The sequence below is a fragment of the Pleurodeles waltl genome, chromosome 3_1 (assembly GCF_031143425.1).
Source record: "Pleurodeles waltl isolate 20211129_DDA chromosome 3_1, aPleWal1.hap1.20221129, whole genome shotgun sequence".
NCBI lineage: Eukaryota > Metazoa > Chordata > Amphibia > Caudata > Salamandridae > Pleurodeles > Pleurodeles waltl.
Window position 1 is genome coordinate 993,658,288 of NC_090440.1, and position 17,409 is coordinate 993,675,696.

Here is a 17,409-nt window from a genome sequence, read left to right on the forward strand (position 1 = left end):
GTTGCTCCTGTTCTATTAACCGACATCAGATTTAAAGTAAGCTGAAAAACTCCTGAACTCGAGCGACCAACAGAGAGCTTCTGAAAGACAATCTGCGGGGTACCTAGTGACCAACCCGTTGAAGAATCATGGTTGTCTAGACCCTAGATAAAGAACAACGTGGGTAGGGCTCAGCTGTTCATGGACGTAAGTGTATACATTATGCAGAAAGGCCCAGCCCTTCATTGCTAGAAGAGGGGCATAATTATATATTTTTTTTAACTTATTCCCGTCTCTGTTGCCACCTGCCGCCTCAATCCTCTTCTTCTGATGTCTCCAGCATTCCCTAGGACACCAGCACAGGCTCCCAAGCAATCCTGGTGCTGCTCTCATGCTAAACCTAGCATAAAAGCAGCATCAGGGCTGGTCTGAGTGGCAGTCTGTGCCCTGGGGTCTTTGCAGTTTCTCCAGCCGACTGTTCAACACGGCAGGTTGGAGAAACCTAAGTGCGCATGTGTGTTTGGCCGGCCTGAGACGGCAGGCCAAACACACATGCGCACTTAGGTGCACTCTCTCCTCCCCCTCCTTTGTGTCCCCTCCCGTGGCCCAGCCCTGCCCCCTCCATGCACATGCTGCTGGCTGAACCAGCAACTGAAAGATAAAATGATAAAGAAATATTGTTTTATCTTTCAGCTCCTGGCTTAGCCAGGATGGCAACGCTCCTTCGCCATTGCAAAGGAGCCGCTCCTAGTTGAATGATGTGCGAGGTCAAGCCCTTTATGAAAGAAGTGGCTGGGGCAACAGGCCACCCGTTTCATATATAGCGAGCTGCACATCCTTTATTAGTGGTTAGATTTTTTAAAATCCTATATTAATGGTTAGATTTAAAAAAATCCTATCTGTTATTTCATTCTATCACCGTGGAGTAAAGTGCATCCCAAGGCATTGGTATTCTCTATCCAGTGCATCACTGCATGAAATAAAGACAATGTCTAAGCAACTGCATCAGCATTCAGATGTAGCTTTAAGACAACATGGCGCCAGAACGAATATATTAATATAACTTTTTGGAACACTGTTCATCAGATGCACTTGTATCCATTCCATTTTAAGGGCATCCTCAGTATTGTATTACTAATCAGTGTATGGAGCTAGGAATATCCACTAGCAATAGTTCTTGTCGGTGACTATATAATAGTGATATTTTGCTGAGTGACATTACAGGAGCGTAGAGAGGGGCCCCCGTGGTGTCCATAAAACTGTTCTCCATCTGAAACCGGTTTGTTCAGACTTCCTGTATCCATAAGCCTTCCCAGCTGTACCTCTCTGTGCCCTGTTGCTTGTTGGGTTGACGCCGAAATTTCACTTCACCGAGTGAGTCTGCTCTAGAAGAATCTGCACTGTACCTAACCATTCCTTTCTCCTTTTAATTTCAGAGAATGGCTTTGATTCGCAAAACGACAAAGAAATGAGGCATAGGAATGACTGGGAGAGACATTCACAGTGCAGTTTGCGATATCTGACTCCGGCGCAAAAACCTTGGCGGCATCAAAAGGATCTTCTTTTTTTGATTGATGCTTTGCAGAAAAGCATACAGTTTTGACAGCCGCAACAGCAATACACTTCATGATACTCGGAGCAGATCTGCCAAAAGAACACTGTATGCCTCCTCCGTTCCGGAAATGAGGAAATGCAATTCAGAGATGAAGACTCTTATGCGAGACACTGCAACTGGATTATTCTCTTTAGGCGATTGCCCATTGGGGACCACGGCGCGTGGTCTTGTGTGGTGAGAGTATTTGATGTGACAGTTAGAGGGTTTTTTTTGGTCCCCACTCCTCCCCCCACCACTTCTCCCCTTCCACCTCCTCCCTCAGACTTTGTATTGTCGGTGTTTATATAAATACGACTTGGATTTGTTTTTCATGATTAAAAAAAAAAAAGTTATTAAGCCAGAGGCTGGCTGCCTTTTTTAAGACTAATGTATCCCCGTAAATGTTGACTCCCTGTTACCAAAGGAACTGTAGCTGTGTTCAGTGTACTGCTTTAGTGATTTATATATGTACTTATGGATGCTCCTGGGTAATTCAGAGCATTGAGCGTTACAGAATTTTGAATTTTTCAATTATTTTTACACTATAACTTCTAAATTTAGATAAAGAACCTATTACTTTAACTTGGGGGTTTCATTATGGACAACAAGTGAGGCGCCTCCTGTGGTAAAATGAGACTGAAATTTCCCGACATGCGCTGCAGTGAACAGTCCATGGAGGGGCTGCAAAGGCCTCCACTCTGTGGGAGATTAATTCACATCGTGGGGGCCCAACACCTTCCATCTGAGAAATGTCCGCCTGGCTCTTCTGTGGGGCATCTCGTGGAAGTAGGCAGGTGAGCATATATAAACTCTCATCCGACCTTATTCTCACACGGCAAGAAAGACAGCATTTACTTTGTGTAATCCTTTTCTGCCTGGTGGATCAAACGTACTGCCTATTTGTTGTGCAGTAGCAGTACATTTTGTTATGAAACCTTTCCCTAAGTTGTGAGATACATGACAAACCACATACTCTTTCGACCTCTGTTCTCTCAGTTGTTAAAAACTGGGAGCGCTTAACAAATGGATAGCCCTTGTATTAGAAAAGTGCATTACTCACTGATCCAGTCCATTTCCTTAAAAAGACGAAGTCTTTCATTGTCCATTCCTTTACATTCATCAACCTAATAAGGCAATCTGGTTCAAGTAGGAAATAACTCTACTTCACCAGGGTTCAGAAAGTACTTTGAGACCATTTAATTCTGTGTTGGAATAACACAGACTATTCTTGCAAGTGACCGAGTATTATAAGTCTGTGCCCACTAAACGGAACTGCCTACATTGCAGAGTAAGTGTGAAGGGTTCTACTATGTGGACAAGGGTTGGGGGATGCTGGGAGGAAGCTTGTCTTCTAGGTGTGGGTGGAAGCACATTACCTTCTGAATAGATGGTTGAATAATTTTGCCATATTATTTGTAAATAACCAGTGGTTCTCTCAGGTCTAAAGGAGGCAACTCAGAACTGGTAGTGTTGAGCAGGAAGGAGTATACTTATTTCGACCAGATCATCCTAAAACACGTCCAACCTTTTTACCCCCTCTATATTCAGAGATTTACATATGTTCTGATAACATTACATGTTTTCATTAGACTACCTGCATCGTAAGTAAATATTGCATAATTACTCCAAAATGTACAAGAAATAAAGAGAATGTACTGCTAAAAATCCTCTACCAACAGTCTCTAGGAATTTTATACATGTTTGCACTTTTCCGATTACTAAAGGCATGGGTAAGTAACCTAATAATGGCAACTTTTCTCTTACATCTGAATTTAGTGTAAATGATTATTGGTATCTCTGTTTTCACACCCTTAATTTATTCATTGACTGTGGTGACACTTGTATTATGTTAAAATGCATTATATGTTACAGATAATCCTTTCCAGTGACAAAAGAGCAGTAGTATTGTTCTCTCCTAGGGAATCTCCATTGAAAGTCATGAGCACTGAATAGTCACGCCCACGTGTGGGGAACCCCAGAGAACTTTTTCACATTATATCTTCTGAAGTCTAGATGACCTGGAGCACTTTTTCACAATATATCTCCTTGAGTCTAGATGTTTGCCTTTCTTTGGGAAGGCCTGCAGAGCCACTTAAGAAAAATATTATGCAGCCTATAGGAATAGGCTACAGTGGCCGTATTCTTCTTGTAGTTTAAAAAAAAGGCCAGGAGAACTGTATATGTATTTAAACTCATGAAGTTTCTGTAAAACAGCATAAATCACTTTCGCAAACCCCTTTTTAATAGAGTATAGAGATGAAGGAGAGCAGGATAGTGTAGCCCCATAGGCTGCCATTATAAGAGTTAAAAATAGAGGCTGTTCCTCTAAGAACCTAGGGACCACCAGCATCCAGTCCTGCTTAGCAGGTAACAGTTGCTTCAGTTTTTTTTTTTTGGCTCCTGACAGGATCTTGGAGCCCTGAACTCCGCCTTTTCAGATTTTTTCTCTTCAAAATTCACCTGTGAATTTTTGTGACAACCACTTTATTTGATGTTTTTCATCTCTCCTGTGCATTTACTGCAATTTTCTGATAGGAATTAGTGGTATTTTGTCATTAAAAATGCCATTTTTATTTGACAAATCCCCTGCCTGTGGAAGAAAGAGAGCCAAAACTGACCCCCACCCCCCAATGAGGTATGGATTATTGGTCTTTCAGCAAGTCATGTTCCTGAAGATAGTCATTACTGCAGGACGTTTTCCAGACAAACCCTGAGGGAAAGGTAGAAGATACGCCTTCATGGTGCAGAAGAATAGCGCAGGCAGCAGACACAGTCTGAAGGTGGGACTTCAGAGTGGGGACAGTCCTTTACTAGGGCTGTATCATCTACCTGTAGAAGATCGAAAAAGAAGTTGAGCCCAAATACTACGTCATTCACCGTGGACGTCGAGGGCATTGACTTCGAGACAAGGTTTACGGCACTGGCTTGCTCGCCGTCAAGGGCTGGACCGGTGTCAAGAAATAGAAGGAGATCAATGTAGAGGCAGGGTAAGTTGGCGTCGAAGTCTCACACGCAGTCGACACATAGGCAGAGATCAACGTCCAGGAGTAGGTCGACGTCGAGACACAAAGGCTTGACATCGAGGAGGCAACAAAGTTCAACATCAAGGAGCAGATCAGTGTAGCGATGTCACAGGAGGTCGACGTCAAGGAGCTTACTGACATCAAAGGAAGAGGAAACACATTTCTTCTTCAGGATCTGAGTATTCTAGGATATACTCTCAATCTTCACCTATAGGCTTCACAGACTCTCCTTCACCACCAGCTCCTCCACATCTGCTGCCTCCACCACCATCACCACATCCTCTGCTCCCTTCACCACCAGTTCCACCGGTGCCAACATCTTCTACGGAACCACCTTGTCCAAGACCAAGATCACATTACAGGACGCGCCATAGATCACAGCATTCATCGTCAAGGCGATCTCACTATCGTCGTCCGTCACACAGGACAAGGTCATGATCACGATCTTAACATCATTCCAGGTACATGTCCTCCACTTCTACAGGGTGCTATTTGCCTACCTTTACAGACTCTCCACCACTTATAGTGTCCCCAGTGGAGGATATTACCGCCTTTCAAGAGGTCTTAATAAAAGGAGCGTCAAAATTAAATATCCAAATGTTAGTACCTACACCTTGAACATCATTGATATTTTAGACGATTCACCAACACACAGCATCCACACCACTCCTTCCTTTTGTACCAGGTCTCCTGGACTGACAATGGAAGTCTTTTTGGTGCCGGCCTCAACCAAGTCTGCTCTGTTGAGGCTGCAAAGGAAGTACAGACCTCCTGAGCAGGATCCGCTATTCCTCTATTCAGACCCTCCACCAGACTCCGTAGCATACTGGCAGCAAAGAAACACCATGCAACTATTCCTGCCTCTTCGGTGCGACCAGATAAATAGAGCAAGAAGTTGCATTCTGTGGGCCCCAAAGCATGTGGCACTGCTGCAACTTCCACGAAAGCAGCAAGTGCAGCTGCCCTTCTCAGCGGAAACAATAGGGCATTGTGGAAATCTGTCCTTTGGTTTGCTGAAGATCTGCTCAGGGACAAACAAGAGGATTTACTGGAAGGGTTTGATGGTCTCAAACCAGATAATAAGTCCAGCTGCCGGTTCCTCTACTAGCGATAGGTGAATATTGCCAGGGAAGGGCCCTGTGTATACATGCTTGACTCCTTCTCACATCTCTGAAACTAGAGTCACAACAACAGATTATCAATCTGCCAGTTTCAGGTTCTACCCTCTTTGGCAGCCAAAAAGATGACAAAATGGCTCGGATGAAATCCAAAATGGACACCGTTGAGCTGGTTGGCCTAGAAAAGCCCAAGGAACAGCGAAAATCATTTAAGCCTTACCAGAGGCGATACTGCTCTGAGGGTTCAAAGCCCTCTCTGGTATTGAGGGCGACAGCAACAACAGCAAAGACCCCATATGCAGAAACAAAGGCGGCCTAGAGGAAGAGCCTCGCAATAGCCAGATGAAGCAGGAAAGCCTACAGCAGGTGCAAACCCCTGAATATTTCCTTCCCCCTCTTCCGTTACTCACTCCGGTAGGGGGGAAGTATTACACACTTTCTGTCAGAGTGGCAAGAAATAGCAAAAGACGTCTGGGTACAGTTTGTCTGGCATGGATACTGTCTCAGGTTCAAACGTCCTCCTCCGATTGTACCACTAAAACCATCCAATCACCATCTGAAGGTGCTGCAGTCCGAAGTCTAGCAACACAAAAGGATGATAGATGGAGTGCTGAACAATGCAAACACTCACCCAGTCACAGATCTGGGTGTAATCCATCGTTTTGCTCACAATGCCACCCAAGTTTGGACCCAGCCATTTGCAAATCAGTCTTGACCCTATCCCTCATGTGAACAGTCCAGCCCGAACTGCCAGGCCAGGTCCTTCCTGGACAAGAAATAAGCTTCCTGGGACTAGTTTCTGGATATCATCCCTGATCAGCCAGGCTAGCTTGAATCTGGTGGCAAATTGAGCACGGGATCCACGCCTGGGCATACCCTTCCCACTTAAGGTGACAAACGCATAAAGCACAGATGATGGATGGAATGTAGAACAAATCAAACATTCACCCCCAGTCAGAGATCTGAGTTTAATCCATCATTTTTTTTTTCTCGCCACACTGTTCCGGTTTGGACTCAGCCATATGTAAATCAATCTTGACCCTGCTCCCCATGGGAACAATCCAGCCTGAGCTGCCAGGCCATGCCCTTCATCGACCAGAAACAAGCACCCTGGGACTGGGTTTGGGGTATCGCCCTTCATCAGCTGGCTAGCTTGAATCTGTTGGCATAGTGAGCACAGATCCCACGTCTGGGGGTGCCCTTCCTACCTAAGACAACAAATGCAAAAAGAACAGACAGGGGGTGATTGTTTGACAAGTTTCAGCACCCCGTCCATCATTCTTTGAATTGCTAAAGTCGCCCTAAGTGGCCAGGGTATGCCCAGACCTGGGTCCCTTGTGCACTGGGCCACTGCATTCAAGTTAGTCTGGCTGATGAGGGGGTGCTACACCGAAACCAGTCCTAGGATGTTTGATGTACGATGAACAAAAGAACAATGGGTTTAACCCAGATCTGTGACTGAGGTGTTTGAAAGGTTTCAGCATTCCGTCAATCATCCGTTTGTGTTTTAAGGAAACATCATGAATGTATTTGCATATACAGTTCTCCTGGTCCCTTTTTTAACTACACGATGAAGAATAGGGCCACTCTAGCCTATTCATATAGGCTGCATGATATTGCTTCTTTCTTAAGTGACTCTGCTGGCCTTCCCAAAGGAGATATATTGTGAAAAAGTGCTCACGGAACCCTGCACATGGGCACGACTATTCAGTGTTTAACACTTCAATGGAAATTCACCTACAAGAGAATTGGAGCTACAGGTAAGAAACTATTCCTTCTCTAACAATATATGTCCATTTGGGACACAGAAGTCCAGAACGCATAGTTCAGACTCATTGTAGGTCTTCTAGAATAGATAGTCCAGTTTATTTTGTTTCAGCATTGTAGAATGTTTCTTGTTCAAAAGGAAAATTACATTCTTACACAATTGGTCTATGCTCTGGAAAATGAGTCATTGATTAAGAATGAGTAGAAATGCAAACCCAAAACTGTGCGTTCCACCTGGTGGCTTTGTTTCTTTAGTGGATTTCTCCAACTTGTAGTGGGAGAGGGGATTGAATGGGTCACTGATCTAAGAGGTTGTTCTGAGGGGAAGTTCTGACTTAATGTACCTTGAGGATTGAGTAAGTGGACCAATCCCTCACTATGGGGGCTCTGTCTAACTGAATCAGTGCAGTTACAGTTGGTTGCATATGAGATGTGCACCAATGTTAAACATAGTGAACATTCACAAATGAGTAGTATAGGAAAGTACACTCTTTCTTGGCATGGTTACACCCAGTTTCTGCCTGTTGTCAGTGTGCTTGACTATGTTCACTGGGATCCTGCTAACCAGGACCCCAGTGATTATGCTCTCTCTCTTTTAATACACCCCACATTTGGCATACTGGTGCCCCCATGTAAGTCCCTAGTATATGGTACCCAGTGCATTGGGTTACCAGGGGATTCCCATGGGCTGCTGCATGTATCATGGCACCCATGGAGAGCCCATGTGAAATGTGTCTGCAGGCATGCCATTGCAGCCTGCATGAAAAGGTGCATGCACCTTTTCACTACAGGTCACTGCACCAAGTCACTGTAAGTTACCCCTGTGGTCGGCCCGCCTAGCCCAGAGGGCAGGGTACGAGTACCTGTATATGAGGGCACCCCTGCACTTGCAGAGGTGCCCACACGAACTCCAGTTCCATTTTCCTGGACTTTGTGAGTGCGGGAACCCCATTTTACATGTGTATAGGACATAGGTCACTACCTATCTCCAGCTACATAGTGGTAACTCCAAACCTAGGCATGTTTGGTATCAAACATGTCAGAATCATACCCCAATAGAGCTGCCAGCATTGGAAGTATGATTCTATGCACTCTGGGGACTCCTTAGAGGACCCCAGAATGGCTCTTCCCAGCCTTCTGGGGTTTTCCGGGTAGTCCAAGCTGCTGCCCACCCCTCAGACAGGTTTCTGCCCTCCTGCTGCTTGATTAGCTCAAGCCAAGTAAGGCAGAACAAAGGATTTCCTTTGGGAAATGGGGTAACACCCTCTCCCTTTGGAAATAGGTGTTACAAGGCTTGGGAGGGGTAGCCTTCCCAAGCCACTGGTATGCTTTGAAGGGGACATTTGGTGCCCTCTGTGCATAAACCAGTCTACACTGGTTCAGACTCCCCAGTCCCTGCTCTGGTGCGAAACTGGCCAATGGAAAGGGGAGTGACCACTCCCTGTCCATCATCACCCCAGCAGTGGTGCCCAGAGCTCCTCCAGAAGGTCCCTTGATTATGCCATCTTGAACTCAAGTTGGGCAGAGGCCTCTGGGAGCATCTGAGTGGCCAGGTCAGGCAGGTGACGTCAGAGCCCCCTCCTTATAAGTGGTCACCTAGTTAGGTGACCAATCCCCCTTTCAGGACTATTTAGGATCTTCCTCTGGGTTGGGTCCTCAGATTCGGCTTGCAAGATTCCAGCAGGACTCCTCTGCAAGTTCTACTTTGACTCCTTGCCACTGGAACTGGACCCTCCAGCAACCGACAATCTGCATCCATGACAAAGACTTTGCTTCAACATTGTTTCCAGAGCTCCTTCCAGCTTCTGCAACATTTCCCAGCTGTGTACCCTCTGAGGATGGCAAGTCTTCAGCCTGCACGAGGAAGAAGGAATCTCCCTTGAAGTGAAGGAGACACTCCGCTGCATCCGCAGGCACCAACTGCAATGATGACCGCCTACGTTGATCTCTTCTCATCCTGAGCTGGGGGAGCCCGCATCACGGGTGGTAATATGGAGTAGTCCTCTTGGTCCTCTCTGCCAGCTGTCCACCTTTGGTGGAGGTAAGCCCTTGCCTTCCCACGCAGGACAGTACCCCTGTGCATCCCGTCTCTTGCAGCTACCAAGGCTTGTCGGCACCTCCTCCAAGGGATCTTCAGGCTCTGTGCAGCCCCTGCCCTCAGCACTCCTTCCTGCGACGGATGCCCTCTGCTTGCTTGCTTCTACAGCGTGGGACCCTTCTCCAGTTGTGCTGCGTGGGCTCCTCTGCGATTCCTGGTTCCTCTTCTAGTGGGTCTCCTGTGGGGGCTGCCTTTTCTTCTGTTGACTCTCTCCTTGCTGAAAGCCCCTTTAGGACTCACCCTGCTGGTCCCCTGCAGCTCCACTTTGCTTCACCGTGACTTCTGCCTTTGCCAAGGCTGGTTGGTGGCTTTTCCACACCACTGACTGCAATCACCTCTCTGGCGTGGTACGTCGACTGCATCCTCCAGGAACTGTTCTCCGGCTCCACGGCTGCATTGCAGACTGTGTTCGTCCTACCATCGACCAACTCCTGCAACCACAGACGGTGGGGGAAGGCTTCTGCCACCCCCGGACACTCCTGCGACTTCTGGACTTGGTCCCCTTCTTCCACAGGTCTTCCTCTTTTCCACTGCTGGTTTATTGCAGTCATGTCCGGGTGTTGCATTAGCTTCCTTTTCGTCCTTTTGGGTAGTTTGGGGCAAATCCAGTAACTTCCTCCTTTCTTCATGGTCGCTGGGGGACACTGTGGTACTTACCTTTGGGGTTCCCTAGTTCCTCCAGCTCCCCTCTATGCATCCCACTTGCCTAAGTGGGGGTCCTGCATTCGCATTCCATTTTTTTAGTATATGGTTTGGGCTCTCCCTAGGGTCACTATTGCTATTGCACTGTTTTCTATTGCTAGTTGTTTATTTCTGATTACTAGTGTACACATTTAGTGTGTTTACTTACCTCCTGTTGGGGTATTGCCTATCTAGTATTTCTGGTAACTGGGTCACTAAAATAAAGTACCTTTATTTTTTGGAACACTGAGTGCTTTCTTTCATGTGTCTGTGTGACTACAGTGGTATTGCATGAGCTTTGCAGGTCTCCTAGATAAGCCTTGGCTGCTCATCCACAGCTACCTCTAGAGGGCCTGGCTTCTAGACACTGCCTACACTTCACTAATCGGGGAACCCTGTTCCTGGTATAAGGTGTAAGCACCATACATACCCACCACACACCAGGCCAGCTTCCTACAAGTAGGCATTACTTTCACTGCTGCTAGTGCTACATGCTAGCCCATCTACTGACTTTGAAGTTCTGGGTCTCAAACTAAATTCCTGCCCTCAGCCGCAGCTGCCTCCCTGGGAAGCCTGCACATGTATACCATTGGCCCTTACTTTGAGGGGACTCCAGTCCTTTAATAGTGGGAGAAGGTGAATGCAGTGTTGGGGAATTAGTGACCCACTCACTATTCCATCCGCTGTTGATTTCCCGTAGGGCTACAGCCGTCATAGAATGTTTGTTTGACACTTAATGTAATCCAGCTACATCACTCCACCAGTTTTTAGAAACAGGTTCACAAGTTCTACTCAGTCCTCCTCCGTCACACGATTCTCACTTATATCCATATACAGTAGAATCTCTTCGCACACTTATTTCTTGATTATGTTGAATTCTGTGATTAGTAGGAAAACATCTCGATGCGAGTACATGTTGAAATGCCAAAGTTAACTTTTCTGTAATAAAAACAAATGCACTGATTCAACATATGATATGCTAATGCTAAATATTAGGTCATGCCTTTTTTAGTTCCAGTCAGAAATTATGAAGGAAGCACTAGAATCTGATTTGACCCTGATTCCGGGTCCCAGATACCTCTACTGTGGAGTTTGCGGCTCCAGGCGCTGACAACCTTCACCCAGGCTTTGCTGCCCTCTTCCAATCCACCCCGGCTCATGTGCTGCTCCTAAAGGCACCAAGAAGCTGTCAGAGCCTCTGACTAGGTTTCTTCTGGTGGACTTATTCCAGACACCAGATTTCTCGTCTCAGGCTCCTCATTATGCCTTTGCAGCGCCATGTGAACCTCGTCCTGGGCCATAGACTTTGCTAGGTGCACTTGTGCTGACTTTTACAGAATGGGACAGACTTTCAGAAGACGAAAGCCATTTGAGTCCGAACCAGACGTAAGACACAGGATTTGCTGGAGGGATAATCCTCCTACATGCCTTTGCATCCAGGTAAGAATTGCTTAAGATGTCACAGACTCTTTGGCTGTGATTTAGATCGTATTCATATACTCAGTATTGTTTGGTGTTCACAGCAGCTAGACAAGTAACGTTCTTCCCACTATGGGCATAGACAAAGGAGATTTTTTAGTCCTGCAGAGTGCCAGTGGCTAGGATACCTATCCTTAAGTGGCCTTGGAGTGTTCATAAATACCCCTGCCACAGAGGAAGTTGTCTCATTCACGGCTGACCTATGCAAGGCTGGGAATTACCTTTTGCTCACAGAAATCCTGCAAGAGGCATCCTTTGCAGTGGAGCCATAGCTTTCCTTCTATATAGCGCTGATGGGTCAGATTTTGGTCACCTGAAGAAAACCAGCTTCTGCTCCTGCATTGAACCACCATGTCACCTGTTGCCACTGGCTCCTGGGAACCCGACGTGTTTTGAAAGCTCACGCCTTTCCTTAGAGTCTCTTGGTTCAAGCTTCCTTTTCCTCGGAATACAACTGGGATGCTCTCTGTTTCTGCCTACTATAGACAGGGAGTCCAAAAGGACTGAGGCAGAGGGTAACAAGGTAGTCTTTTAATGGAGCCTGCCCCCTTGCCCCATGGATACCGTTTACCTTTTCGACTGTTACTCGCGTGCTCTGTGGGAAGTAGCACAAATGATTGTTCTGAACCTCCCAGACTTCTTATGTGGCCATTTTGCAGACTCTGTGCAATGGGCAAGACACGGGCAAATGGATCCTCCACTCAAGCCTGGATATGGTGGATTTCGTGGCACGATCCAAGGGTTCCTATTCAGCAATGTGAAGCAATGTGTGGGTGTGTTTCCTCGGTTTTCAAGTTGCGTCCAACCCAACCTTAAGGACATGCCTTTTACTGGTACTTGCTACTTTGGCAGGAAGTCTGACACAAACAGGGTTGGCCTATGTCTCTATCCTTGAGGGTGACTTCCTCTGCTTGCTAGTTTCATACACAGTACTGCAAGTTCAGGAGATATTCTCAAGGCTCCCCTTTTGGTGGCATCGTCCCTCGCAGCCAGTGCAGCAACCTAACAAGTGTTTTCACAGATACAGAGGGTGTGCTGCTCCAAAAATCTTTGACTGCAGCAGTCCTCTTTTTTTCCCCTCCCCCGCACAAAGGCGATACCTCAGTCTTGAGGGAGCACGTGCAGCTTGTAGGATGGATAGTGTCCTTTCATTTGCTATGCCAGCAATTAATCATCACGTACGAATGGGACAGACAATTTCTCACATCTATGCAGGCCAGGAATCTCGGTATTCTCATATCTCAACAACTGTTTTCTGAGAGTGGGATTGTTCCAGCTTGTGTTAGACCAAAATCTTCCAGCTCTTCAACTTGTTTTTTTTTTTTAATCATCTTTCCCAACTCACACTTCCTTTCCTCCCATATCTCCTCTTCATTGGGCATACATGGAAACTGCCTCTCTCAAGGCCTTCTACCTCCCCAGTGGATATGGCGCACTCAGGATATGATCCTGATATTTTAGGAGGGAGCTCTGCGTCTGTCCCTGATAGTCATCCATCTTTTGGGCATGCTGCACAACAGTGTTTCAGACACTGTCAGCGATTCCCAAATGGGTCACAAGGGGTCTACCTCATCAATATTCATGAGGCAGATCGCAATATGCGACCCACTGGGAATGGCCGCACTCAAAGGGATGGTGGCCTGCTGGGGTCGGCAGACTGCCATGTCTGTGACTGCTTTTTAAATAAAGCTGTTTTTGTTTTTTTTAATACAGCCCATTTTCCTCAAAGAAAACGGGCTGCATTTCAAAAGTAAAAATTAAACGTTTCAGACTCATTTTTTGTGAGTAGGCAGTGGTCCATGGGAACTGCTGCCTGCTCTGAAAAAATGTTTGGACCCCTATTCGCAAAGGGGAACGGGTCCCCTGGGGACCCCTTCCAGTATGCGAATGGGTTAGCACCAATTTGAAATTGGTGTTAGCTGCAATTGTTTTGCGACCGGGTTCACAGTCACAAAACAATCATACATACCACTGTGACTCGCAATTAGGAAGGGATACCCTTGGCACACCCCTTCTTAATTGTGACTCGCAAACCTATTTTGCGATTCGGTAAATAGATCACTGAATCGCAAAATACCTTTTGTAGATCCTAAAATGCTTTTTTCTTTGCTCAATGGGGCCATTTGCACACAGAAAAAAAGCTTTGTACATCTGGCCCTCAGTTCCTTAGATTTATGCTTTCCACCTCTGCAGGCGGCAGTTAGCTTATCACCTCTCTAATAAAACTGTTTACTCTAGATGTTGGCCCTGTTTTGTTCTTGGTGCTCCGAGGAGAAAGTTGATCACCTAAAGCACATTTATCTGATGTGTTGCAATTGGCACTTTCCTTGGCCTCAGAAGGCTTTGTTGTGGGATCAATTAAAGGTTCTCTGTCTGCCTTTCAGCCTTTTTTGGGCTAGATTAGCTGTCACTGCTCAAATCTCCTAGGACCTGATTTATGAAAATTTTGCGCCAACTTTGTGTCATTTTTTGACGCAAAAGTAGTGCAAACTTACAAAATACAATTATATTTTGTACATTTGCGCCAATTTTACGTCAAAAAATGACACTAAGGTGGCACAAACTTTTCATAAATCAGGCCCCTAGTGTCAAGCACATTCTGAAAGGGTGTTAAACGTGTGTGTTCGAAAAGTCTCTTTCTCTTCAGCTTTGGTTCCAATGACTTGGAAGTAAGCACTTACTGTGCCATTTCTTTAAAAATTCCACAACTGATTCCTGTATACTTACCAACTATAGATCTGTTCCACTTCTTACTCTCCCTCCTAAAATCCTTGAGAACGAGGTGAATTAACAAATCTCGGCCTTTACCAAATCAGCGGATCGTTTAGATGCCTGTCAAGCCAGATGTAGACCACATCATAGTACTGAATTAGTCCTACTTTCAGCCACTGAACTTCTCTGTGCTACTCACAATCAGGCCCTGATTTATACTTTTTCATGCAAAACTGTGCTAATGCAGTTTTGCGTGAAAAGGTATCTCGCCGGCTAGCACCATCCCAAGACGCCAGCCAGGTGTCATGTGTATGGTATGACAGTAGCTGGGGGTAAGGCCCGGCTAGCGTTGTGAAAAAGGAAGCTAGCCGGGTGGGGGAGGCGAAGGGGAACAGGAGGTTGGTGCATCAAAGGATGACACTAGTCTGGTAAGAGACATAAAATGCCTCTAACAAGACTAGCGTCATCCTTTGACGCACAACCCCCATGGACATGACTCCTGCCTTAGTAAAGACAGGAGTCATGCCCACCACCCCAATGGCCATGTCCAGGGGACATATTTCCCCTGGGCATGGTTGCATGGCCCAGGGACATGTAGGAGGAGGCCCAAGTTAGGCCCCCCATTGCACTTGAAAATAAATGTTGAAATACTCACCTGAACTTACCTGTCTGACCTGGGATGGGGGTCACCCCTCTCCCCCCCCCCCCCCCACCCCACCCCTCCCATATCCACCGGCATCCCTCTGGTGTGGGTGTCCGTGGGGCTAGGGAAGGGCACCTGTGGAGCACAATTATTTAATGCCTCCTTCCCCTCATGCCTGATTTTAGCTCGGGGGGATAAATATGGCGTTAATGCCATATTCTTATTTTTTTGCACGGGAACGCCTAAGTTGCATCTCATTTACGCAAGATAGTTTCCCACAAGCAAAAAATGACTTTAACCCTGATAACTTTGGCGCTAGACGGGTCTAGTGCCAAAGTATAAATATGGAGTTAGGTTTGCGCCGAATTTGCGGAAAACAATTGACGCAATTTTGGCGCAAACACAGTATAAATCTGGGCCTCAATGTGTTAAGGTTGCTTTTGCCATGCCAATGAGCAGTAACACGTTAGGGCATTTTTTGTAACTTTTGATATGTTTGGGGTAGAAACATTTCATTTTTGTTAAAATTCTGTTAATTATGCAAAGGTTGATGGATTGTGTCAAATCCATAATTAATGCAAAAGATACCAATACCACAAAATGTCATGATTCCAGTAGCTCTGTAGTAGTCTATGCAAGATATCATGATTGTTGAAGTTACACATCTGCTATACTCCAGAGGAAACATTGATAGGACTTTGCCAAACATGCTAATAAAGAAGAAACAGGAGGAGGTAACTATTGACTTAGCTGAAGTAGGAACTTGGTCTAGTTTAAAGGGCTGCCAGCTGGAAGACCAAATGGAGGAAGGTACATCAGAAATAAGGACCTTGATTTTTGTCTCCATTTGAGTTGAGGGAGATGGAGCTACCCAAGGAGCTACATCCAGGGTACTTGTCTGTAGATATATAGAAATCATTACTAAATTACATGACAATCGAGTGTTGTCTGCGCGGTGGACATATGTTTAACACAAAAAGAGCAGATGAGACTCGCAAGAAGTGAATCAAAGATTTTTAAAAAATGGTGGGGAGGAGAAGCGCTACACTTCAGGCCACACAGCAGAGAGTGAAAAGGTGGGAAGTTATACTGCCTGAGTGCAGTAAGAGAGAGAGAAATTATGACAACCAGTCGAATGTTAGCTGTAACTTCTCAATGGAGAGGATGGTGACGCCACCAGTTGGCAAAAGGGCTGTATTCAACGTAGGTAGTCCACAAATGTAACCACACACGTCCTGGTTATAAGCACTAGCACTTCTTGAACCCCCCAAGCTCCCAACATATCTGACAGCTCATGTGAGTTTGAAACCACCCAAGTGCCATGCTTACACCACAAAAGCGTAAGTTAACAAAACCATCAGTTTCACTCCAGTACTTTCACTATTCGAACTTCAGTGCAGGGGTATTATAAATCCCATAAATTAACATAGTTTGTATTCCTACGATGCAGTAGGTTCTATCAATTTACACGCTGTTAAAAATCTTTTGAGCTCCATGTACCATATTGACCTGCAAGTATGGCTTGCTGCCATAAATGCTTACGCTGAGCAGCGGTCGGTGGTGGTGTAGTAATATAGTAAATATGAGTCTGTAATGAATGCGTAAAATCTCTATTCATTTTCTTTTTCTGTGTTCACCAAAGTATCAAGAAGACAGGTAAATTAGAAACCCTTTGATATATAAATACTCAGTAAAATAACAATCCATGTAGTAAGAAAGGTACATATTTACTCCAGTGTAATTGTAATTGTATTTATATAGCGCTTACTACCCCTGACGAGGCGTCGAAGCGCTTTTCGATGAGTAGCACGCTACGCCGGTACCCAACAAGAATTAGTGATGGATTAGTATAATTTAAATAAGGAGTACAGTTTTAGTATTATTATGAGTTAATTTGAGTTGCGGATATGAGAGTTTGTTAGTTAGATTGACTGGAGTAATGGAGGGGTGGAGGAGGAAAGAAATCCAGAATGTGTAATGTTATTACAGTTGTGTTGCACCTTGTAACACCACAGTGCCAGTGTCCGAGACCGCAGATAGTGTGAAAGGGAGACCACTGATCAAAATTACAAGTGCGGGTTAAACGAAGAAAGGGGTTGTCAGCTTTTCAGTTGTTTTTAATGTAACTTTTTTCCCCACGAGAACTCCTTTTCATTGGCCCGTACGGTATTTATGGGACATTTATCTAGTATAGTGCTGGAGTTCACTAAAAGAACACAATAATCTATTTGCGGGTTACCACACGTTAAAAACCACAGCTGGTTTAGAAAGTGCCTTACAGTAAACTAGAAATGCATCTGGAACGAGTCCCAAAC

At 45.6% G+C, this 17,409-nt stretch overlaps 1 protein-coding gene across 5 annotated transcripts in view; it reads left to right on the forward strand.

The window, feature by feature from the left end:
- The window catches only part of TAF12 (TATA-box binding protein associated factor 12), a 39,991-nt gene extending 38,061 nt beyond the window's left edge, over positions 1–1,930 (forward strand). For 3 of the 5 annotated variants that reach the window (XM_069224141.1, XM_069224137.1, XM_069224140.1), the window contains one exon: positions 1,416–1,930. In XM_069224141.1, coding sequence (XP_069080242.1) covers positions 1,416–1,451 — 36 coding nt within the window. In that variant the 3' untranslated portion in view covers positions 1,452–1,930. The remainder of the gene's footprint in view (positions 1–1,415) is intronic. The other 2 variants (XM_069224139.1, XM_069224142.1) reach the window with 1 other exon arrangement.
- Positions 1,931–17,409: the final 15,479 nt, after the last annotated feature.